The sequence below is a fragment of the Dictyostelium discoideum genome (genome assembly GCF_000004695.1).
Source record: "Dictyostelium discoideum AX4 chromosome 3 chromosome, whole genome shotgun sequence".
Lineage (NCBI taxonomy): Eukaryota > Evosea > Eumycetozoa > Dictyosteliales > Dictyosteliaceae > Dictyostelium > Dictyostelium discoideum.
Genome location: NC_007089.4, coordinates 2,039,261 through 2,062,945, shown reverse-complemented (window position 1 = coordinate 2,062,945; position 23,685 = coordinate 2,039,261). Strand labels below are relative to the sequence as shown.

Here is a 23,685-nt window from a genome sequence, read left to right as displayed (position 1 = left end):
ATTTTAAAAATTTAAAATAAATAATAATAAAAAAAAAAAAAAAAATGAAAAAAATAAAACAAAACAAAAAAAATGATAAAAAAATAATAAACAAAATTAAATAGGACTTAAAAAAATAATTAAAAAAAAAAAAAAAAAAAAAAAAAAAAATTTTTTGATTTTCAATTTTAAAAAATTTTTTTAATATAAAAAAATAAAAAAAAAAAATAAAATTAAATAAAATAAAAAAATGCGTTCCTTTTCAAGTAATTAAATCAAAAAATCAAAGACGAAAATTCCAAATAAAATTAAGTCTTTTTTAAAAAATATAAAAAAAAAAATAAGTAAAATATATATAAACCAATTAAAAAAAAAAAAAAAAAAAAAAAAAAAAAAAAAATTAAAAATAAAAAAAAAATAATAAAAATAAAAACCCAATCGGATAAAAAAAAATATTGTTGCAATGTAATTTTTTAAATTTTTATATTTTTTATTTTTTTTTTTTTTATTATATTTTTAATGATCATAACTAAAATTAGTAATCAAAAGTTTTCATTTTTAAGGATATGATATTTTTAATAAAATTCATAAATTGTCTGAGATCTTAAAATCGATCCAAATCAAAATTTTTTTTTTTTTAAATTTTTATTTTTTTTTTATTATTTTTTTAATTTTTTTTTTAATTTTTATCTTTTTTTAAAACATTTTTTTTTTATTTTCTTGATTGTTTTAATTTTTTTCCTTTTTTGGTTTTTTTAAAATATAAAAAAATGATTGTTCTTTGTTTTTTTTTTTTGAGAAAAAATTATTAAAAATTATTTTTATATTGGTAAATTTGGAAGAAAAAAAAAATTAAATTCAGTGAAATCAAAATGAAAACTAAGAAAAACGAAAAAAATTAAAAAATTGTCAAAAAGTCTGAAAATAAAAAATGCGAATATGAAAAATTTTTGATTAAATTAAATTTCTATAAATAAAAAAATTAAATTAAATTTTTAATATTCAAAAAATATAAATAAACAAATAAAATAAATAAATAAAATTTTATTTAAATAAATAATTTTCTTTTTAAAAAAAATAAAAAACAAAACAAAACAAAACAAAACAAAACTAAAAAATAATAAAAAAATGTCTTGCTCAATAATTTTACCAAATTTAATTAATTTCATTAATAACGACAATAATAATATTTTTGAAAAGAATAATGAAATTCAAAAACAACAACAAGAAGAAGAGAATAAATCAAATCAAGTTAATAATATATTAAATTCAATAATTGAATCTAAATTTACATCATTAAATCCAAAGTTAAAAATTCAAGAAACACCAAATCAATATCAAATTAAAGCATTAATACCATTAAATTTTAATAAAGAAGAAATTAGTGTTAATGTAAAAAATAATCGTTTAATAATTTCAGCATTTAAAGAAATTAAATTTGAAAATCAAGAAAAAACAAAATTAACTAAATTTGAAAAATATCAAAAAACAATTAATGTTAGTAATAAAAATTTAGATTTCTCCTCAATTAAAGCTCAATTTAAAGATAATACTTTAACAATTACTATTTTTAAGCAATCCTTTGAAAAAGAAATTAAAATTAATATTGAATAAAAAAAAAAAAAAAATAATAAAATAAAATAAAATAAAATAATTCTGTAATATAATTAAAAATAAAATAAAACCAATTTTTTTTTTTTTTTTTTTTTTTTTTTTTTTTTTTTTTTTTTTTTTTTTTTTTTTTTTTGTTTATAATTGTTACTTAATGAATTAAAATATAATAACAGTATTATTGTAAGTTTTCCAAATTTGTTTTCTCTTTTTTTAATTCCAAACTAAAATTTCCGAATTTGTTAAATTTTTTTTTTTTTTTTTTTTTTTTTTCAAAAAAAAAAAATTAATAGTTTAAGTGAAGGTAAAACTAATAAGGAATATAGAGTCCAAGAGAATTAAATATTATTATAAAAGAAACTGATGAATATTTTAAATAAATAAATTTCACCCACCTACCCAAAAAAATAATATAAAATAAAATAAAATAAAATAAAATAAAAATAAAGTCTTTTTTTTTTTTTTTTACAATTAATTAAATACAAAACACATAACTAAATATGTGTTTTTTTTATTGGTTTATCTATTATTATTTTTATTATTATTATTATTATTATTATAAATAATCTTACTATTTTTTTTTTTTTTAAAATAAAAAAAAAAACTATTGATCCTCTTCACCAATTAAACTATTATTTATAATAATTTGATGAGGGGTATTATTATTAATATTATTATTATTATTATTATTATTATTTGGAATATTATTATCATTTAAATTTTGATAACCTTTTGATTTTGGATTACGATATAGAATATAATGTTGAATTATGAATAATATATCAAAAGCAATACTAAATAAAGATAAACCTAATTTTACAGGATCACCAGTGAATATATTCCAATTTCCAGAATCAGCAACATCTAAAAACATTTGTAATAAAGATAATACACCACCACTGAAATCCAATAAAACATTATGTACACTCCAACCACTTGTTGATTTATTTTTAAAATTTAAATAAGCTTGAGGTATATACTTTATAAAAGTTATAAATAGTTTAACATATGAGTAGTAGTTTATTACCCATAGCCATGTGAATACATTTGAGAAACCTAATATAGTCATAACAATTAATGACACCCAAATAAGTGTCGCTATTCCAATACCCAATTTAGAATTCTTTTGATTACCTCTATCATATATAAAACATTGTATAATCGTTATTGCAGTCAATACAAAACCATGTATTGCAAATGCTATATCACTCTGTTGTACTGGTATTGGTGGTCCGTATTTATCATAATATTCATTCTTTACTAATTTATCAAAATAAAGTACACTATTAAATACTGAATAACATGCATATCCAGTTATATTAAATAATAAAAAATCAAATGATAAACCTATAACACTTTTAAAATAAAAAAAATAAAAATAAAAAATAAAAAATTAATATTTAATTATTTAATTATGAAATTATAAAATTAATTTTAATTAAAATTAATTTACTTTTTTTTTCTAAAATTTAAAATAACTTGTGGATAAAATGAAAGACTCCAACATGCAAAATATATCCATCCAATTATAATTGAAATAATGGATAATGCTGACATATTTTTTTCGACTATGTGATATTTTTAGTTAGTAAAATATAATGTGTGTGATAACATGAGATTAAAAAAATAAAAAAAAAAAATCATAAAAATTATCCCAGGACTTCAAAAAATGATTTTTTTTTTTTTTTTGTTTTTTTTTACAATTGCGAAAAAAAAAAAAAAAATAGAAAATAAAAAATAAAAAAAAAAAAAAATAAAAAATAAAAATAAATTAAACAAACACACAAATGAAAAATAATTTATTTATTCAAATTTAATTGAATAATAAAATAATAATAACTAGATGAGATTTAATTTTTATCACCTATTAATTTAAAATTAATTATAATAAAATTGTTTAATATTTTTTTTATTTGTTTCCAAAAATTCCTTTTTCAAATAAGTAATTTTATTTTTATTTTATTTTTTTTCAGTATTATTATTTTTTACTCAAAATTTATTAATTTAGAAATTTATATATATATATATATAATACTAAAAAAAAAAAAATAAAAAAATAAAAAAATAAAAATAATAAATTTATAAACAACTTTTTTTTTTTTTTTTTTTTTTTTTCTATTTCATTTTATTCATTTTTTTTTTTTTTATTTAATTTATTTTAATTTATTATTAAAACTATTATTACTATTATTACTATTATTTAGTTTTTATTATTATTATTATTATTTATTTTTTTTATTTGAATTCTTTTTTTTTATTTTTTTGAAATTTATTTATGAGTAGATGAAAAGAATTTTTGAGCAAAACCAGCTAAACCAGCACCTAAAAAGTCAGCTATCCAATACATCCAATGACGAGTCCAATTATTACCAACTAAAGCAGTACCGAAAACTCTAGCAGGATTGAAAGCACCACCAGAGACTGAACCACCCAAGAAACAAAGGAAACCTAAAGTGAAACCGATTGCAATTGGTGCGAAACCAGCTTTAGTTTGACCAGAGGTAGTATAGATTGTGAGATTATTTGATGAGGATTTACCTACGACCTTTGTTTTTACACTATTATCAACGGTATCGAAAGCGACAGCGAAAATGACGTATACTAAAATAAAAGTTAAAACCAACTCTGTCAAGAAAGCATTACCGATGTTTGCATCAGTTGATGGGGCGATTGCAACGGCACTAGCTGCATTCTTATCGCCAGGGAAGTTACCTGGGAATGTTGCCAACAAAATCAACGAAGCCAATACTGAACCTACCAATTGGGCACCGACATACATCAAACCTTTGGTTATTGATGTCTTTCTGGTGACACATGTTGCAAAGGTCACTGCTGGATTGAAATGTGCACCACTAACATCTGCAAATGAATAAATCAAAGCCACTGCTGCAAAACCTGTTGATAAACCACCAACTACTGGATTTGGTGGTGATCCTAAACGAATGAAATTTGCACTAGTTGCACATAATACATATACAAATAAAAATGTACATAATAATTCACCCAATACTGCACGAATTAATACCCAACGTTTTTTATTTTGTTCTTCGATTGGGTCTAATGGTTTCTCTTCTTCATCTTTAATATTACCACCATCTTCCATTGCAATACCTTCTTCTAAATCTTGATAATCATCTGATCTTTTTAATGACATTTCTTTCTTTATATATATATATTAAATTTTCTTTATCTTTTTTCTTTATTTGTTTTTTTTTTTATTATTACTACTTTTGTGGGGATTTATTATAATTTTTTTTTATATTTTTTTTTTGAGAGAGGGGGAGAGAGGGGTTTTTTTTATATATTTACAAATTAATACCAAATTAAGTCTATATAAACAAATTATTAAGATTTGTTATTATTTTGAATTTAAAAGGGACTATTAATATATTTGTATCTATTGTTTTTATTATTGTTTTTTTTTAAAAAATTTTTTTTTTTTTTTTTTTTTTTTTTGATAAAATACCTCACAAAAATATTCGTTGTAATAAAATTAATAATAGTTAGAAAAATATCGTGCACAAGTTTTGTTTTTTTTTTTTTTTTTTTTTTTTGAATTCTTTTTTTTTTTTTTAAAAAAATTTCATAAAAAAAAAAAATAAAAAAAAATAAAAAAAAAATTTTTAATCCCCAAATTTTAGTGGTGGTTTTGAATAAGGTTTTTTTTTTTTTTTTTTTTTTTTTTTTTTTTTTTTTTTAATAAATCTTTATTTGGTCATTATAATTAAATATAGGTAATTTGTAAATATACATTTGTGATGATTTTTTTTTTATCTTTATTAAACAGTGTTATTAAAAAAAAAGAAAAAATAAAAAAAACAAAAAAAAAAAAATAAAAAAAAAAAATAAAAAAAAAATAAGAAAAATAATCAATATAAATTTGATTTTAATATCAATCAATAAAAACAATATTAAAAAATATGAAAAATAGGAAACTAAAATAAAAATTAAAAAATTTAAAAATAAACTTAAAATAATTTCTTTTTTTAAAATAAAATAAAATATAAACAAAAAAAAAATAAAAAAAAAAAAATAAAAAAATTTATTTTTAAATCTAAATATATTGGATCATTTGTTTTTTTTTTTTTTTTTTAAGTTTTAAAACTAAAAATAATTTATTGAAATTATTCCATTTGGAACGGAAGGTGGTTCCATTTTTATTTTTTTTTTTTATTTTTTCAAATTAAAAAATTTTATTTTTATTTTTTTATTTTTTTATTTTTTTCTTTTTTTTTTTTAATTTTTTTTTTTATTTTTTATATATTTTTTTGTATTTTTTTTGTTTTTTTTTTTTCAAAAAACGAATACAACATTTAATAATTATTTAACATATAAAATTTAAAAAATGAATACAAATGCAATGGATCAATATGAAAATTGTCCATCATATGGTAGTTTTGATGTAAAATCATTTTCAGATTCACCAATTCCTTTTACAAATAATAATAATAATAATAATAATAATAATAATAATAATAGTATTTGTGTAATGCCATCAAATTATAATAATAAAAATAATAATAATAATAATAATGAAAAATTAGAACCAGAAGCAACATTAGATGTTTTAACACATGCATTACATACATTATATAAATCAAATGATTCAAATCAAAGAAAATTAGCAGAGAAATGGTTAATATTATTTCAAAAACAACCAATAGCATGGGAATTTTGTCCAAGATTATTATTAGAAACTAATATCTTTGAATTACAATATTTCGGTGCATCTACATTAGAGAGTAAATTAAAGAATGAATGGAATGAATGTAATGTTGAAATGAAATCAAAGATTTTAAATACGATTGTATCAATCATTCAAAATTCAACAAAGTTACCCATCTGTTGTGTAACTAGAGTTTCCGTGACTCTAACCATTGCTGTAATGTATACATTTCCAGAGATTTGGAGAAATGCTATCTTTGATATCATTCATTTATCAATTAAACAAGATATAAACACTTTATCATTACATGATCCATCACAAAATCATTTCAATACTGATCGTTTATTAATGGTTTTAGAATTTCTTTCAATTTTACCTGATGAATTAAAAAAACAAGATTTAGCATTATGTAAATATAGGTAAGTATAAATACTAATAATACCAATAATAATAATAAAATTATATATATATATATATATATATATTAACATTAATTTTCAATAAAGTGAAATTCAAAAAGAATTAAAATTAATTATTGATAAAATTTATAAATTTTTATTATCAGTATTATTTTTACCAATAAACGAAAATTTTGAATTTATAAAGATTTCATATAAAGCATTATCGGCATGGTTAAAATATATGTTACCATCAAATGGTACAATGTTACAAAGTTGTTTTGAAATTTCATTTACAGTTGGTCAACAAAAAGTTAGTAATAATAGTAATGGTAATGGTAATGGTAATAATAATAATAATAATAATAGGAATTCAATTGGATATCCATTAATTGATTCATTAGCATTGGTGTTGGAGGGATCATCATTATCAATTGAAGGTCAAAGTAATGGTAGTTGTTATATTGAGGCATTTAGGTATGCAATTGAACAATCGTTAACGATATTTCCAACATTTTATAATGAAGCAACTGTTATGAATCAAGATGATTCAAAGGCTAAACCAATTTTCAATGTTTTCGTTCAATTTATAAGTTCAAATAATTCACAATTGTTTACAACCGATTTAATACATAGATGTTTAAATCTGTTGATATCATTTATAGAGATTGGCTCAAGAGAAACCATATCGTTATTGTTTTATTTAATCGATGATTTTAAGACCCATACAATGTTGGTACAACAGGATCAAAATATATTGAAATTCTTTTTCTTGAAGCTTTTAAATCGTTTTTTGGATGTTTCGATGTACCCAAATGGAAAGGACTATTGTCCCATTGAGAATGGTACCAATCCATTGAGTACAAGTCAAAATGCTCAGTTTAATGGTGTTCTATGTGAGACCAATATTGAAACACTGTTGGATGACGATATTGAGCAGTTTAGATCATGCTCTTCAGATTGTTTGATGAATATTCAAGAGAATGATATCATACCAAAATCAACGTTTTTAAAGTTTCTCATTGAAAAGTTAAATGCATTTATCAATGAGAAATGTCCACATTGGGAGCAGTATGAGTCAATTCTATATTATATCTATGCTTTTTCAGGTGGTTCACAAGATGGTCAATTGGAGTATGTACCCATTCTATTGAATATCATTCCTTTGATACCAATTAAATCAATTCCATTGGTTAGAACCTCAATAAAGTTAATTGGTAGATACTCGTCATTCTTAAAGACAAATACTGATTATCTAGCCAAAGTGGTCTCTGATCTTTTACCCGCTTTATCACATGCCGAATTGATTGGATCCGCTGCATCCTCATTGCTATCCATTTGTGTTAGTGATAAATGCTCAACTATGCTATGGCCACATTTCAATCAGATTTTAGACCAAATCGAACCAATTCTATTGGGTCCTCAAAAATCAAATCCATCAATCGTATTGGTTTATAAATCATTGCTTCATATACTACATAAAGCACCAATCCATGAACTATCACCTCTATTCACCCGTTTAATAAGTCCTGTCATACCAAATATCACTGACCACATTCCAAGAGTAAAATCAAAGGATCACTACAATCAACTATTGGTACAATTGTCAATACTCTATTCAGTCAATGAAATTATAGAGTATGATGAATTTGCTACTATGGGTGCCAATGGTGAATTTACATCACCTTCTAAACATCCATTGTATCCATTCTTTCAAACTACAATCCCAATTCAAGGTCAACTTTTAAAACATTATAAATCTGAATTTGAAATCATTGATTGTATTACAACATTCTATCGTTATATGATGTTATATTTTCGTGAGATTGCAAATGATTTCGTTGATGAAATACTTCAACAAGCAACTCAATCATTTAATCAATATCCAATTGCATCATTACTTCAAATTATCTCTTCAATAATCATTCCAAAATTACAACCATTAACAATTACAAATATTAAAAATTCAATTTCTTTAATTTCAAATACATTTATAAATACTTTAAAATCTGTAATTTTAGCAACAAATAATAATAATAAAAATAATGATAATACTAATAATAATGATGATAATAATAATAAAAATGATAATAATAATAATAATAATAATAATGATAATGATAAATCAAATTTCATTTTAGATTTTACTATAACACCTGATATTACAAAAGATTATTTAATTTTAATAACAAAAGTAAGTTTTTTTTATTTATTTATTTATTTAAATATTTAAAATATATTAATATTTATTTTATTTTATTTAGATTTTAAAAACTTCACCACAATGTATTGAACCAAATATTATATCAACAATTTGTATTTATATAATTTATAATTTAACAGATTTAACAAAAGATAAACCAACAACAGGTAATTGTTGTCTATTTTTAACCAATTGTTTATCATTAAATAATGGAAAATTACAAATTAGCGATCCAAATGGTAATAAGGTTTTAGAACAAATAAAGAATGAAATGAATGCATTGTTTGAAAGTGATCCAAAGCATTCTTATGTATTGGTTTATAATATTTTGATGAATATTTGTTGGACTCCAACTTCAATTCAAGTAACTCAACATTTCTCTGACGTTTTATTATCATTTGCAATAGGCTATCCAAATCTTTTGAAATTACATGCTACAAACATTTTGAATGATCCAAATTTCATCAAAGATAAACAAATTAATCCACATGATAAACAATCTTTTCTTACTAATATTTTAAAATCAAATTCAACTCAAGTGGATTATAGATCTTCTGTTCGTACTTTTTCTTTTATTTGTAATGATAAAGAATAAAAATTAAAATTAAATAAATAAATAAATAATTAAATAAAATAAAATAATCTATATTTAATTCATTTTGATTTAAATACTAAAAAAAAAAAAAAAAAAAAAAAATAATAGAAAATAAAAAAAAAATGTAATAACTATTTAATAATATGTCCACTCATTTATCTTTTTTTTTTAAAAAAACAATAAAACTTAAAAAAAAAAAAAAATTAACCAATTAAACCAAATCAATTTTTTTTTTTTTTTTTTGTTTTTATTTTTATTTTTATTTTTATTTTTATTTTTATTTTTATTTTTATTTTTATTTTTACTTAATTATTAAATGATAAAAAATAAAAGTAAAGAAAAAATAAATAAAAAAAAAGATTTGAGTGTTGTGAAGATATGGTATCGCACCATTTGGATTCACATAATTTTTTTTTTTTTTTTTTTTTTTTTTTTTTTTTTTTTTTTTTTTTTTTTTTTTTCTGCTTGGTGAGTCAACGAATGTTAAATTACACACCTTTTTTTTTTTATTTAATTTTATTTTTTTTTTTTTTTGGGAATTATTATTTACAAAATAAAAAAAAAAAAAAAAAAAAAAAAAAAAAAAAAAAATTTTTATTTTTTTATTTTTTTTTTTTATTTTTTTTAATTTTTTTTTTTTTTCTTATTATTTTCTTTTTTTTATTTTTTTTTTTTTGTTTTTTTTTATTTTTATTTTATTTTTCAATATTCCACTCTCTCACAATACATAATAAAATTGCTAAAACTAAATTAAATTATTATTAAAAATAGTAAAAACAATTGTAATAATTAAATTTAATCAATAATCAATAATTATTCTAATTTGTGATTTTTTTTATTTTATTTTTTTATTCTTTCGTTTTTTTCAAAATTTTAAAAATTTTCTTTTTTACTAAAGAAATTTTTTTTTTTTTTTTAAATAATGGGTGACTTCAACTCAAATGAAGATAATAATAACCCATTTAATAACGTATTATATAATCCATATATTGTAGATTTATATGATACTACAAACAACAACAATAATAATAATAACAATAATAATATAATTAGTGGTTTTAATTGTGATTCTAGTATTTTTACTCAACAAATATCAAATACTAATAATGAATTAACAATTCCATTAACACAATCAATACAAAATTTATTACCACCAGTCCAACAACAAACTCAATTATTTATTTCTCCAAACAATAATAATAATAATAATAATAATAATAATAATAATAATAATAATAATAATAATAATAATAATAATAATAATAATAATAATAATAATAATAATAATAATAATAATAATAATAATAATAATAATAATAATAATAATAATAATAATAATAATAATAATAATAATAATGATATTAATACTTCAATTGATATTAATTTAAATCAATTGGTATATTCTACACCATCACAACAAATTACAAATTCAGTTCAACCAATTTACCAATGTGCAACTCAATCTACAACTTCAAATATTGACACTAATATAAATACCATTAATGATAACAACAACAATAATAATAACAACAATAATAATAACAATAACTCTGTTAATAATAATTTACTTAGTATGTGTCAAGACCCAACTTTAATCTTACAAATACAACAATTATTATTACAACAACAATTGTTACAACAAGCTCAACAACAATCTGTACCATTAAATATTCAAGTACCTACAACCACAACACCAATTAATCAACAACATCAAGCTTTATTGGTTCCACAACAAAAACAATTTTATGGTAATGTCTCTGATAATTCATCACCAGAAACCAATTTTTCATATGCAAGTCCATCTTCACCAAGTTCTACACAATCACAATCCTCACCATATGAACAACAACCACTCTCACCAAATCCAACTATATCTTTATCATCTAGTATCTCTGTCACTGCTACTACTACCACTAGACCAAATGCCACAGAAAAGACTAAAGAATCTTCCTTAAAATCAAAATCTAAATCTAATGAAAAAGATAAAGAAAGGGAAGATGAAGAAGAAGATGATGATGATAGACCAAAGAAAAGAAAGAAATTTGATAAAAATGTTTATAAGGGTGTTGATTTAGGTGATGAACTATTAGAAATCACTAGTGAAGAATTTCAAGCTTATAAAAATAATTTCTTTGCAAATGCCAGTGACAAGAAAACTGTTAGTGCTTTAAATTATCAATTTAGGTATGTTTTTTAATAATTAATAATTAATAATAAAATTTATAAAATTTTACTAATTTATTTATTTATTTATTTTAGAAAAATTAAAAATAGAGAAAGTGCTAGAAGATCAAGAGAAAGAAAAGCAACACATGTTGATGAATTAGAGGCAAAGATTGCAGAAATTGAAAAAGAAAGAGATAATTATAAAAAAGAGAATGAAAGATTAAGAATGGAATTGGATCAATATAAATTACAAGAAAAACAAAAATCAGCTGGTAGTATCTTTGATTATATTTCAATTGGTTCACCAACTACTCAAAACTTTAGTAAAAACTTTGGTATCATTCTTTTCCTCTTTTTGTTTGGTTCTTTTATTCTCACCAACACAACACCAAACTTTTTCAATACAAACAATGGCGTTATCAATCCAAACCTCGTTTATAATGCCAACAGCAACAACAATAATAATAACAATAATAATGTAAATAGATTCTCTGTAAATGGTGTACATTCAACACAACAATATTTCCAATCACAACGTAACCCACTAAGTAATCTAGATGAAGATTCTTTAGAGTCTTTAACTGCCTCACAAGGTGTATTTAGTACTCATTTTGTACCAGAACAACCAAGTATTTTATTAAATAGAGAATCAATTAGAAATTGGGCCACTTTACCACAAAATAGTGTTGCCTCTCTTTCTTTTGAAAAAGATAACGCTCTCAAAACAATTGAAAATGCAAATCTTGATAAATCAAAACATAATGTCATTTCAAATTTAAATCAACTTCAACAACAACAACCATCATCTGATGAATTAATGATTGACCAAAAAGAAGAAAAGAATTGTAATAATAATAATGAAAATAATAATAATAATGACAATAATAAAAATAGTGATGATGAAAAAGGTAAAGAAATTGAAGAAATTAAAAGAAAATCAACAACAACAACCATTTCACCAACTCGTTATGTAAATAATTCAACTATTAGTTTATTAGTTAATCCAACATCGGTAATTGGTGATATACCAGATGATTTGATGAAAAATTCAAATGTTACTACTTTTGGTGAAAACTCTTCTTTCAAGTTTAATTTCTTGATTGACACTCAAAATTTCCCAAATGGTTCTAATGATATTTCAAAAGCATTCTTTGATAATGAAAATCAACAAATGACTGTCACCTCTGTTATTATTGCAATTCAAAAATCACCTAAAACTCCTTCTCAGCAACCATCAACCAAATAATTTTTTTTTAAAAAAATAATTTTTTTATTTTCTATCAATTTTTCTATTTTTTTATTTATCTTTTTTTTAAAACAAATAATAATAATAAAAAAAAAAAAAAAAAAAACAAAATTCTTTTTCCAAAAATAAAAAAAAAAAAAATAAAATTCTTTTTCCAAAAATAAAAAAAAAAAATAATTGTCATTCTGCTCTGTTTAAAACAGTTCCAGATTCCTTTGCTTCTTATAGAATTATCGAAAAAAGGTTTTCAAAATATTTTTTTTTTTTTTTTTTTTTTTTTTTTTTTTTTTTTTCGAATTGGGTTGAAATCCCAGGAAAATGTTTAGATGGTTTTCAAAAAACATAATAATATAAAGAAAATAATATTTCTATATTAAAATTTTAATTATTTTTAATTGTATAAACAATAATTTTTTTTGGAAAATAACTTTTTATTAAATAAAAGTCGTGAAGTTGTTACGAAATATTTTTAAAAATATCTAAAAATATCATTTTTTAAAAATATCAAAATATCCAACTTTTTTTTTTTTTTTTTTTTTTTTTTTTTTATTACGTGTCTTACCAAATATTAGCACTATTTTCCATATTTTCTTACTTTGACAATTATTTTCATTTTTAATTTTTTTTTTTTTTTTTTGGTAAAAAAAAATTTATAAAAAAATTAAAATTATTATTAAAAACATATTATTTATTTCCGTCCTTTTATAAAAGTATATCAACTTTTTCAAATGATATTTCTTTAATAATAATTGTTTTAAAATAAATAATTCCAACCGATTCCATGGAATCATAAAAAATATCTTTTTTTTTTTTTTCATTTTTTTTTTTTTTTACACTTTTTTTCTATTTTTTTCATCAAAATTTTAGCTAAATAGCTGTGTTTTTTTTTTTTTTTTTTTTTTTTTTTTTTTCATATATTCCAACTTAAACAAAGAAAAAAAAAAAAAAAAAAAGAATAAAAAGAAAAAAAAAAAAAAAAAGAGTTAAAGTTATAAATAAAATAATATAATATATAAAATGATAAAATCGATTGTGTTTTTAAGCACAATTTTATTTTTGACTTTTTTAATTGGTGTAAATGGTATGCTTTTTTTTAAGATATTTTTTTTTTTTTTTCTTTCTTAAATTTTGCATACTAATGTTTTTTTTATTATTTGTTTTTTTTTTTTTTTTTTTTTAAAAAGGCCAATTTCAAAATAGTGTAATATTAGATCAGAATTCAAATTATAATTTACAATGGATAATTTTTAATGAAACAATAACAATTCAAGTTTCAATTAATAAAAAAGCATGGATTGGATTAGGATGGCATTGTCAAGGTTGTCAAAAAGACGGTCCAATGGAAAATGCAGATTATAGTATAGCAACATTTGATGAAAATGGTCAAGGATATGTATGGGATTGTTATCAAGAAAATGACCCAACTTCTCAACCACAAAATGATACAGTTTTTAAAGGAGCAGAGGATAATATCATCTCCTTTAGTGGATACCAAACCGATCAATATTCAATTATGATGTTTACTAAAAAGTTATCAACTGGCGATACAGTTGGTGACCATATCCTAGTTAACGGACCTGTAGATTTCGTTTGGGCACATGGTCAAGATAATTCATTTGGCTTCCATGGTGTTGGTAATGCAGGCAGAACCACAGTGAATCTTGCCACCGGTAGCACCAATAGTGGTCCAGATTATGTAAATTGGCATGCAAGTTTAATGTTGGTTGCATTTGGTTTATTGATGCCATTCAGTATTTTCAGTGCCCGTTTCTTAAAAGTTTTCCACTGGTGGTGGCCACTTCATTACGTTTTCAATGGTTTGGCATCAGTTTGCGCTTTAATTGGCTTCATCATTGCAATTGTCATGTTGGATGGTTTGGATTTCTCTACACTTCATAGTATTTTTGGTATAATTACATTATGTTTGGTATTGGTTTCAATTCTATTTGGTGCACTTTCTCACTTCCTTTGGAAACCAACTAGAGTTGGTACTCCAATTTTCCCTGATATGTTCCATTGGTTCGTTGGTCGTTGTACATTTGCTTTATCAATTGCTGCTATCATCACTGGTATGGTACTTCACCAAGTTCCAACCGCTGTTATCATAGTTTTCTCTGGTGTTATTGCTTTATACTTTGGTGTTATTATTTTCATTGAAATTTATAAAAAAGTTTATCCAAATCATGTAGATTTTTCACATGGTGGTGCAACTGGTTATACTCAAGGTATAAATCATAATTAAAAAAATTTAAAAAAAAAAAAAAAAAAAAAATGTAAAAAAAAAAAAAAAAAAAAAATAAATAAAAAAAATTTTAAAAAAATATTTATAATTGTTTTATTTTACAACATTGTTAAATTAAAAAAAAAAAAAAAAAAAAAAATGACATCATGTGAAAATAAGGTCATGTTGATGTCACCCCCACGAACGAAAATTTATACCAGAATTTTCATTCCCAAAAAAAATATTTTCATTTATTTTTATTTTTTTTATTTTTTTTTATTTTTTTTTTTTTTGCTCAGTATTTTTGATTTTATTTTTTTTTTTTAATTTAATTTAATTTTATATTTTTATTCTGTGGTTAAATTAAAATAAGACGAATAAATAATATTTTATATATATATATATATATATAAATAAATAAAAAATAAATAAATAAATAAATAAATAAATAAATAAATAAATAAATAAATAAATAAATAAATAAATAAATAAATAAATAAATCAATATATAAAAATGTTTAAAAAATTTGATAAATTAAAAGAAAAAGTATCAAGTGGAATTTCAAACCTTGGTAAAGAAAATAATGAACCAACCTATATTATTCAACCAGCAGATGTTGCACAATTAGTTGGAGGTTTTGTAATTGGTTTTGGTTTAAATGCTGAAAATCAATTATCACAACCATCACCAAAATCAGAATATAAAAATTTAGTTTCAATTCCATCAAGTTTTAAATATAACATTTCAAATGTTAGTCTTGGTAATTCACATTGTTTTTATCATACAAGTAAGTTTTTTTTTTTTATTTATTTTCTATTTTTTTTTAAAAAAATAAAAAAAAACTAAAATATTAATTATTTTAAATAATAAAGAGGATGGTAAATTCTTATTTTCAGGTACAAATAGAAATGGTGAATTTGGTACAGTTAGTGCAGGACATGTTGATGAACTTACACAATTTAATAGTTCAACACTTAAATTTAAAGAGATCATTTGTGCACAACAACATACTATGTTTATTGGTGTTGATGGTAAACTTTATGGTAGTGGTAAACCAGAGTTATTGGGAATGTCAACTGATGAAGCAAAGAAATCACCTACATTAATACCAGCATTATCACAACATAAGATTGCATTATATGCAACCAGTAATAAACATTCATTCGCTGTTACTGAGGATGGTATCTTATTTGGTTGGGGTAAAAGTGACCTTTTAGGTATTGGTAGTTTTGTAAAAGTAAAGAAAATCACTGTCACAACTAAAGAACCAATTGTAATCGATACATGTTCTGCTTTCTTATCTTTTAGAATTAAAAGTATTGCATGTGGTGAAGAACATACTATTGCTTTATTAGAAACTGGTGATGTTTATGGTTGGGGTAAGAATTATAAATAATAAATAATAATAATAATAATAATAATAATAATAGTTTTAAATATATTAATATTTTTATTTAATTAAAGGTCGTGGTGATGAAGGTCAATTAGGACATGGTATTAAAGAGAGTAGAGTAACACCAATTTTAATTGAATCAGTTAAATCATTAAATATTATTAGTGTTCAATGTGGTTCATATAATTCATCAGTATTAACAACAGATAAGGAATGTTATATTTGGGGTCAATTTGGTGAAGAATTAATAATGACACCACAACCATTATGTCCAGGTGGTTCAAGACAACCATTAAAAGTTCAACAAATTTCACAAAATGGTTTCTATAATATAGTGGTTACATTAAGTGGTGATATCTATCATTTTGGTATTGATTATAAATTATTTACAAAATCAGCTTGGATTCCAACCCTTTTGAAAATTGATGATCCATTATTAATGGGTAAAAGAGTTACACAAGTTGCAGCTTCTGCTGCTGGTTTTTATATGATCGTTTATGATGGTACTCCAATTTATTATCCAGATATTGATTATTCAAGAAAAGGTGCTAAACCAACTAAAACTTTAGCACCTCTACCTGAATCACAATATTCAAAGAATAAAGACGCCTTATTCGGTGGTAATAAACCTACAAATTCAACATATTTAAATAAAGAAAGAAATAAAAATAATCCAACCACCACAACTACCACAACTTCAACTTCAAATAATTCAAGAAATCATCGTGATAATGATGAAGATGTTTTATAAATTAAATAATAAATAATAAATAATAATAATATTAAAAATAGAATCATTTTCAATTATTTATATTAATTTTGATTAATTAAATTATTATTTTATGTTGGAAAATCTAAAAGTTATTTATTTTTTTTATTTATTTATTATTTTTTTTGTTTTCCAGTTTTTTTTTTTTAAACAATGTCATATCCAAAATAAAAAAAAAAAACCAATTTTAATCTTAAAGTGCAACAAAACTGATTTTTTATACTATTTTTTTATCCATATTTCTAGTGGATTAATTTTATTTTTATCATTAGAATCACAATTAGTTGTCAAAAAAAAAAAAAAAACAATTTTTAAAAATAGAATTCTATTACAAAATACTCTTAAAAATGGTTTTTTTTTTTTTTTTTTGACAACTAATTGTGATTCTAATGATACAAAATATCTTTTTTTTTTTTTTTTTTTTTATTTTGTGGAATATGTCACAATTTGTTGTAAATTATTATAATTAAAATAATTATTAATAACAATATAAGAAAAAAAAAAAAAAAAAAAAAAAACTGGAAATTAACTACTCTGTCTTATTATTTTATTTTAATTTTTTATTTTATTTTTTTTTTTTATTTTTCATTTTTAAAAATTTTTTTTTTTCATTTTCGATTTTTTTTTTTTTTTTTTTTTTTTTTTTTTTTCTTTTTTTACTTTTAATATATATAAAATAAAAGAGAATATGGAAGGAATATTATGTGCAAGTCCAGGATGTGGTAAACCAGCCAAACTTCAATGTCCAACATGTGTAAATCTCAAACTTGAAACACCATCACATTTTTGTTCACAAGAATGTTTTAAAACATTTTGGCCACTTCATAAAATGTATCATCAAAAAGGACAACCAGAAAATTTACCATCACAATTTAGAAATTATAAATTCACAGGTCCACTTAGACCAACTAATATTACACCAATGAGAAAAGCACCTGAAGGTATTGAATTACCAGATTATGCAATTGGTTGTAAGTATTTATATTCACTATTTTTTATATGAAAATTATAAATAATATATAATATATAATTATATTATTTATTAAAATAATAATAATAATAATAATAATAATAATAATAATAATAATAATAATAATAATAATAATAATAATAATAATAATAATAATAATAATAATAATAATAATAATAATAATAATAATAATAATAATAATAATAATAATAATAATAATAATAATAATAATAATAATATTAATAATAATAATAATTTTTATAAAGCAATCCCAATTAGTGAAAGAGTAGCAGATAGAAAGAATATGGCAAATATTATTCATACACCAGAAGAAATTGAAATTATGAGACAATTAGGAAAAGTAATTATTTATTATGTATAAAAAAACAAAAAAAAAAAAAAACAAAAAAAACAAAAAAAAAAAACATAACAACAACAACTACAACAAAAGAAAGACTAGAAATAAATTTTAGATTCAACATATTAATTTTCAATTACTTTTTTTTTTTAAAAAAAAAAAAAAAAAAAAAAAAAAATTATAAATAATAATCAAATCATAATTATAATATTTTTAAAAATATTTATTAGATGTCAAGAGAAGTTTTAGATATTGCAGGTAATGCAGCAAAAGTTGGAATGACTACAGAAGAATTAGATATTATTGTACATAATGCAGTTATTGAAAGAGGAGCATATCCATCACCATTAAATTATTATAAATTCCCAAAATCATGTTGCACGTATGTGTTTCATTTATTTTATTATTATTATTATTATTATTATTATTATTATTATTATTATTATTATTATTATTATTATTATTATTATTATTATTATTATTATTATTATTATTAACTATGGTTAATTTATTAATGTATTTTTTTATTTATTTTTAGATCACTTAATGAAGTTATTTGTCATGGTATTCCAGATGAAAGACCATTAAGAGATGGTGATATTTTAAATGTTGATGTTACATTATATTGGAAAGGATTTCATAGTGATTTAAATGAAACTTATCTCATTGGTAATGTTGATGAAAGAGGTAAGAATTTAGTTAAATGTGCATACGATTGTTTGGAATTAGCAGTTGCAATGTGTAAACCAGGTACATTATACAGAGAATTGGGTGACGCAATTCAAAAGCATGCAAATAAACAAGGTTTTTCAGTTGTTAAAAACTTTTGTGGTCATGGTATTGGAAGATTATTCCATTGTAATCCAACCGTACCACATTATTCAAAGAATAAAGCAGTTGGTGCTATGAAAGTTGGTCATGTTTTCACAATTGAACCAATGATTAATGAAGGTACTTGGCAAGATGAAATCTGGCCAGATAGTTGGACTGCTGTAACTGCTGATGGTAAAAGAAGTGCTCAATTTGAACATACTTTGGTTATCACTGAAACTGGTTGTGAGGTTTTAACTAAAAGAACAAATGGTTCTTATATTGATAGACATTTTAAATAAAATAAAATAAAATAAAAAAAAAATAAATAAAAAAAAAAAAATAATAAAAAAAATTAAAAATAACTAAAAAAAAAAAATTAAAAATATCTGTCTTTAATTACATATATAATAATATTTTGTGTGTTTTTTTTTTTATATCATCTCTTTTTTTAGATATTTTTAAATTTTTTTTTTTTTTTTTTTTTATTTTATTTTTATTTTATTTTTATTTTATTTATTTATTTAAAAATAGTATTTGTTTTTTTTTTATAACGATATCGAATATATTAAAGACGATATTAATATTATTATAATTTAAAAATAAAAAACAAATCAATCACCAATTTGGAAATTGATATTGTGGTTGTGTTAAAACAGTTTTAATAATCTGAGTAGATTTTTTTTTTTTTTTGTTTTTTTAAACTGAATAAAAAAAAATAAAAGATATTATAAAACTTTAAAAAGCTTCATGGGTTATATATTTAAAATAATATATATATTTTTAATTATTAAAAAAATTATTATAATTATAATTAAAAAAAAAAAAAAAAAAAAACTTCATATGAATGAGAAGTACTCATTATTTGAACTCAAGGACGTTACAAAATATATACCTCAATCTTGTTAAAAATAATTATAATACATTGAGACATCAAATAAAAATTTAATAGTAAAAAAAAAATAAAAAATAAAAAATAAAAATAATAAAAATAATTTATATATTTTTAATAACAATAAAAAAAAAAAAGTTACATTGTTTACAAAATTATTTAGATTTACTGGAACTCACACAAAGCACACATAGTGGGAACTTTTGTGTTGTTATTGGGGTGTAAGTACATAACACCACTACACTACAAAAAAAAAAAAAAAAAAAAAAAAAAAAAAAAAAAAAAAAAATATATATATAATATAAATACAACCACTACGCACCAAAAAAAATGTAATAATAAATATATTAATAATATAAAAATTAAAATAAAAATAAATTAAAAAAAATAAAAAGAAAAGAAAAAAAATATGTTTGTATTTATTTTTTTTTTTAATTTAATTCTCAAAAAAAAAAAAAATAATAATATCAACAAAAATAATTCTTTCGTTCATATGTTTTTTTTTTATAATTAAAAAAAAAAAAAAAAAAAAGAATAAATAAAAATTATTTATTATTTATAAATTATAATTAAAGATAAAATGAATAAAGGTGGATCTATTCCCCAAATATCAAAACAATTTTGTGATAATATTACTTCAAATAATATTAATAATTATTTTAATAATAAAATTATTGATAATAATTTAAATAAGTAAATATTTTCTTTTTTTTTTTTTTTTATTTATTTTTTATTTTCTAAAATTATTTATTAAAAATTAAAAATATTTTTATTTAATTTTTTATTTAATTTTTTATTTAAAAAAAAAAAAAAAAAAAAAAAAAAAAGAAAATTTAGTTATTTTATTGGTGAAAATGGTGAAAATATTATTTATCCAGAATTTGAATATTTAATTGTTATTGATAGTAATAATTGTGAAAAAAAGAATTTAATAAAGAGTTGTAGTACCAATGATATGATAAATAGTTTTGTAGTGAATGATAAGAGAAGCATTGGTGCAAGTAGTCATTATTCAAAGGAGAGTGAGACTAGTGTCATTGTAATTTGGGATTTAATTTCAATGAAACAAATGACAACCATTCAAGTAAGTAAAGGTTTTAATGAAATATTAGTTTTACAATTTAATTTAGACTCTAGTAAATTAGTTGGCTTAGCGAATGATGAGCCTAAATTCACAATATTCATATGGGATATTAAACTACGTTCAATCATTATCTCATCACCCTCGACCTATCGTGTCAAAGGAATACAATTCAATCCATTCAATATGCATAACCTTTTAACATTTGGTGATAGACATATCAATTTTTGGACATTAAATGAAACTATGATCTCAAAGAAAAAAGCATCTTTTGGTAAAGAATTTCAACAAAATACAATAATTCATTGTTGTTATGTTTATTCTTTTGATACAACTTTCTTTGGAACCAGTGATGGTAATATTTTAGTTTTTAAAGCAAATAATTTAATTCAATTAATTAAATTATCACCCAATAATCAAATACAACAACAACAACAACAACAACAATTCTCTCCAATATTTACAATTTCACCCTACAATAGTAAAGATGAAAGAAAAATAATTCAATTTTCAATTCAACAATTATTATTTCAACAACAACATCATCAACAACAACAATTATTACAACAACAGTCTCAACAACAACCAACCCAACCAATTCAACAACAGACTCAACAACCAAACCTACCTACCCAAACAATTCAACAACAGCAATTACAACAACAACAACAACAACAACAACAGCAACAATCTATACAAACAATACAGCAACAATTAAATGGTAATATTGGAAATTTTAATAATAGTGGTAGTACAGGTGCTAGTGGTGGTGCTAGTGCAAGTGCTAGTGCTAGTAATATAGTTTCCAGTTTTAGAAAAAGTGGATTTTTTGTTGCTTTTGAAAATTTAATATTATTTTTTTCATCTTTGGATTCTTTTAAAAATCCAAAACCTATTGCGCATATTGGAAACAATAAAAGGAATGATGACGAATACAATGATAATAATATCGACAATATTAATAATAACAATAATAATAATAATAATAATAATAATAATAATAATAATAATAATAATAATAATAATAATAATAATTTTAATAATAATAATAATTCAATTGTTTTTATGGATTCATTTGATGATAGATTAGTTATTTTGGATAAAAACAATAAACAATACCAAATTAAATTACCATGTGAACCGAACCAAATTGGATTTTCACTGGAAATGATCCAGATAAAAAATTTTCCTGAAATTTCATGTCGCGACAAATGACAATAAAAAAAAAAAGGAAATAAAAAAAAAAAAAAAATAAAAAAATAAAAAAATGAAAAATTTTTAATTCGTCATGAATGCGGGGGTAGGTGTTGTTTTTTTTTTTTGTATTTTATTTTTTTTTTTTTTTTTTTTTTTTTAATTTTAAAAATTAAATTAAATTATAAAATTATAACCCATTGTTATAACTTTTTATTTTTTTTATTTTTTATTTTTTTTTTTTTTCTTTTAATATATATATTTCATTGATTATTTTTTCAATAAAGAAATAGAAATAAAAAAAAAATAAACAATAATAAATAAATAAAAAAAAAAAAAAAAAAAACCTCAAAATAATAATAAATACACTTTTTTTTTTTATTTTACGCATATAATAAATATCTATATAAAAAAATAAATAATGATAAAAAAAAAGAAATAAAAAGAAATAAAAAATAAAATCAATATTATTCAAATAATAATAATAATAATAATAATAAATAATAATAATAAATAATAAATAATAATAATAATAAAATAATGTTTTCAATTGATTTATCATTACTTGACTCTGTATTATGGGGTCTAGTAATTTATTCATTTATTTATATATACTTTTATCCGACATCAGCAGCCAGATTAATTTCTAAAATAAGGTATGATTATTATTTTAATTTTAAAATTAAAAAAATAAAAAAAAATAAAAAAAATAATAATAATTAATATTAATATTTATTAATTTCTTTAATATATATATAGAATTTTTATAAAATATTTTCCATTATTATATTCAAAAAGAGCACAAATCTTACCATATTGGAAAACTATATTATTTCATCAAGATGATATAATTGATAAATTACCAATTTATGAACCTTATTTATCGGAATTAATAGATGTACTACCTTATATAGCACCACATATGACATTGATATTTGAACATTTACACAAGATTGGAGAAAGGAATATACCAAGAGTAATTCATATAATACCAAAGGTTTATCCACATATTCAAGATATATTCATTCATATTGATTCAATAGTACCAAACATGGATGAAATATTGGATAACATAGACACAATTGAACCCTACATTGGGGATCTATTGCCATTTGTTGAGCAATTGTCACCC

The 23,685-nt window shown here is 20.5% G+C and overlaps 10 protein-coding genes across 10 annotated transcripts in view; 8 read left to right on the top strand and 2 right to left on the bottom strand.

The window, feature by feature from the left end:
* Positions 1-1,107: 1,107 nt before the first annotated feature.
* On the top strand, positions 1,108-1,593 carry hspJ (heat shock protein Hsp20 domain-containing protein; the record flags this gene model as incomplete). The annotated part of the gene is made up of 1 exon (XM_636539.1): positions 1,108-1,593. One exon carries the CDS (start codon positions 1,108-1,110, stop codon positions 1,591-1,593), a length of 486 nt encoding a protein of 161 aa, XP_641631.1.
* A 601-nt stretch (positions 1,594-2,194) lies between these two features.
* Positions 2,195-3,147, bottom strand: ctns (hypothetical protein; the record flags this gene model as incomplete). The annotated part of the gene is made up of 2 exons (XM_636538.1): positions 2,195-2,945; positions 3,044-3,147. 2 exons carry the CDS (start codon positions 3,145-3,147, stop codon positions 2,195-2,197), a joined length of 855 nt encoding a protein of 284 aa, XP_641630.1.
* A 712-nt stretch (positions 3,148-3,859) lies between these two features.
* Positions 3,860-4,744, bottom strand: DDB_G0279443 (hypothetical protein; the record flags this gene model as incomplete). Its single annotated transcript, XM_636537.1, has 1 exon — positions 3,860-4,744. The coding sequence occupies one exon, from the start codon at positions 4,742-4,744 to the stop codon at positions 3,860-3,862; it is 885 nt and encodes a 294-aa protein (XP_641629.1).
* Positions 4,745-5,935: 1,191 nt separating this feature from the next.
* On the top strand, positions 5,936-9,452 carry ipo13B (importin 13; the record flags this gene model as incomplete). Its single annotated transcript, XM_636536.1, has 3 exons — positions 5,936-6,675; positions 6,763-8,848; positions 8,919-9,452. 3 exons carry the CDS (start codon positions 5,936-5,938, stop codon positions 9,450-9,452), a joined length of 3,360 nt encoding a protein of 1,119 aa, XP_641628.1.
* A 922-nt stretch (positions 9,453-10,374) lies between these two features.
* bzpC (hypothetical protein) lies at positions 10,375-12,864 on the top strand (the record flags this gene model as incomplete). The annotated part of the gene is made up of 2 exons (XM_636535.1): positions 10,375-11,636; positions 11,712-12,864. 2 exons carry the CDS (start codon positions 10,375-10,377, stop codon positions 12,862-12,864), a joined length of 2,415 nt encoding a protein of 804 aa, XP_641627.1.
* A 1,017-nt stretch (positions 12,865-13,881) lies between these two features.
* DDB_G0279437 (cytochrome b561 / ferric reductase transmembrane domain-containing protein) lies at positions 13,882-15,106 on the top strand (the record flags this gene model as incomplete). The annotated part of the gene is made up of 2 exons (XM_636534.1): positions 13,882-13,945; positions 14,049-15,106. 2 exons carry the CDS (start codon positions 13,882-13,884, stop codon positions 15,104-15,106), a joined length of 1,122 nt encoding a protein of 373 aa, XP_641626.1.
* Positions 15,107-15,599: 493 nt separating this feature from the next.
* DDB_G0279435 (hypothetical protein) lies at positions 15,600-17,230 on the top strand (the record flags this gene model as incomplete). Its single annotated transcript, XM_636533.1, has 3 exons — positions 15,600-15,873; positions 15,959-16,465; positions 16,551-17,230. 3 exons carry the CDS (start codon positions 15,600-15,602, stop codon positions 17,228-17,230), a joined length of 1,461 nt encoding a protein of 486 aa, XP_641625.1.
* A 706-nt stretch (positions 17,231-17,936) lies between these two features.
* Positions 17,937-19,688, top strand: metap1 (methionine aminopeptidase 1; the record flags this gene model as incomplete). Its single annotated transcript, XM_636532.1, has 4 exons — positions 17,937-18,219; positions 18,485-18,579; positions 18,807-18,958; positions 19,115-19,688. The coding sequence occupies 4 exons, from the start codon at positions 17,937-17,939 to the stop codon at positions 19,686-19,688; spliced, it is 1,104 nt and encodes a 367-aa protein (XP_641624.1).
* A 1,170-nt stretch (positions 19,689-20,858) lies between these two features.
* Positions 20,859-22,574, top strand: DDB_G0279431 (hypothetical protein; the record flags this gene model as incomplete). Its single annotated transcript, XM_636531.1, has 2 exons — positions 20,859-20,971; positions 21,107-22,574. 2 exons carry the CDS (start codon positions 20,859-20,861, stop codon positions 22,572-22,574), a joined length of 1,581 nt encoding a protein of 526 aa, XP_641623.1.
* Positions 22,575-23,093: 519 nt separating this feature from the next.
* Positions 23,094-23,685, top strand: part of DDB_G0279429 (hypothetical protein) — a gene marked incomplete at both ends in the record, with an annotated part of 2,167 nt that continues 1,575 nt past the window's right edge. Inside the window, 2 exons of the mRNA XM_636530.1 lie at positions 23,094-23,209; positions 23,313-23,685. The exon at positions 23,313-23,685 is cut by the window's right edge and continues 1,575 nt beyond it. Of these exons, the coding sequence (XP_641622.1) occupies positions 23,094-23,209; positions 23,313-23,685 (489 nt within the window). The remainder of the gene's footprint in view (positions 23,210-23,312) is intronic.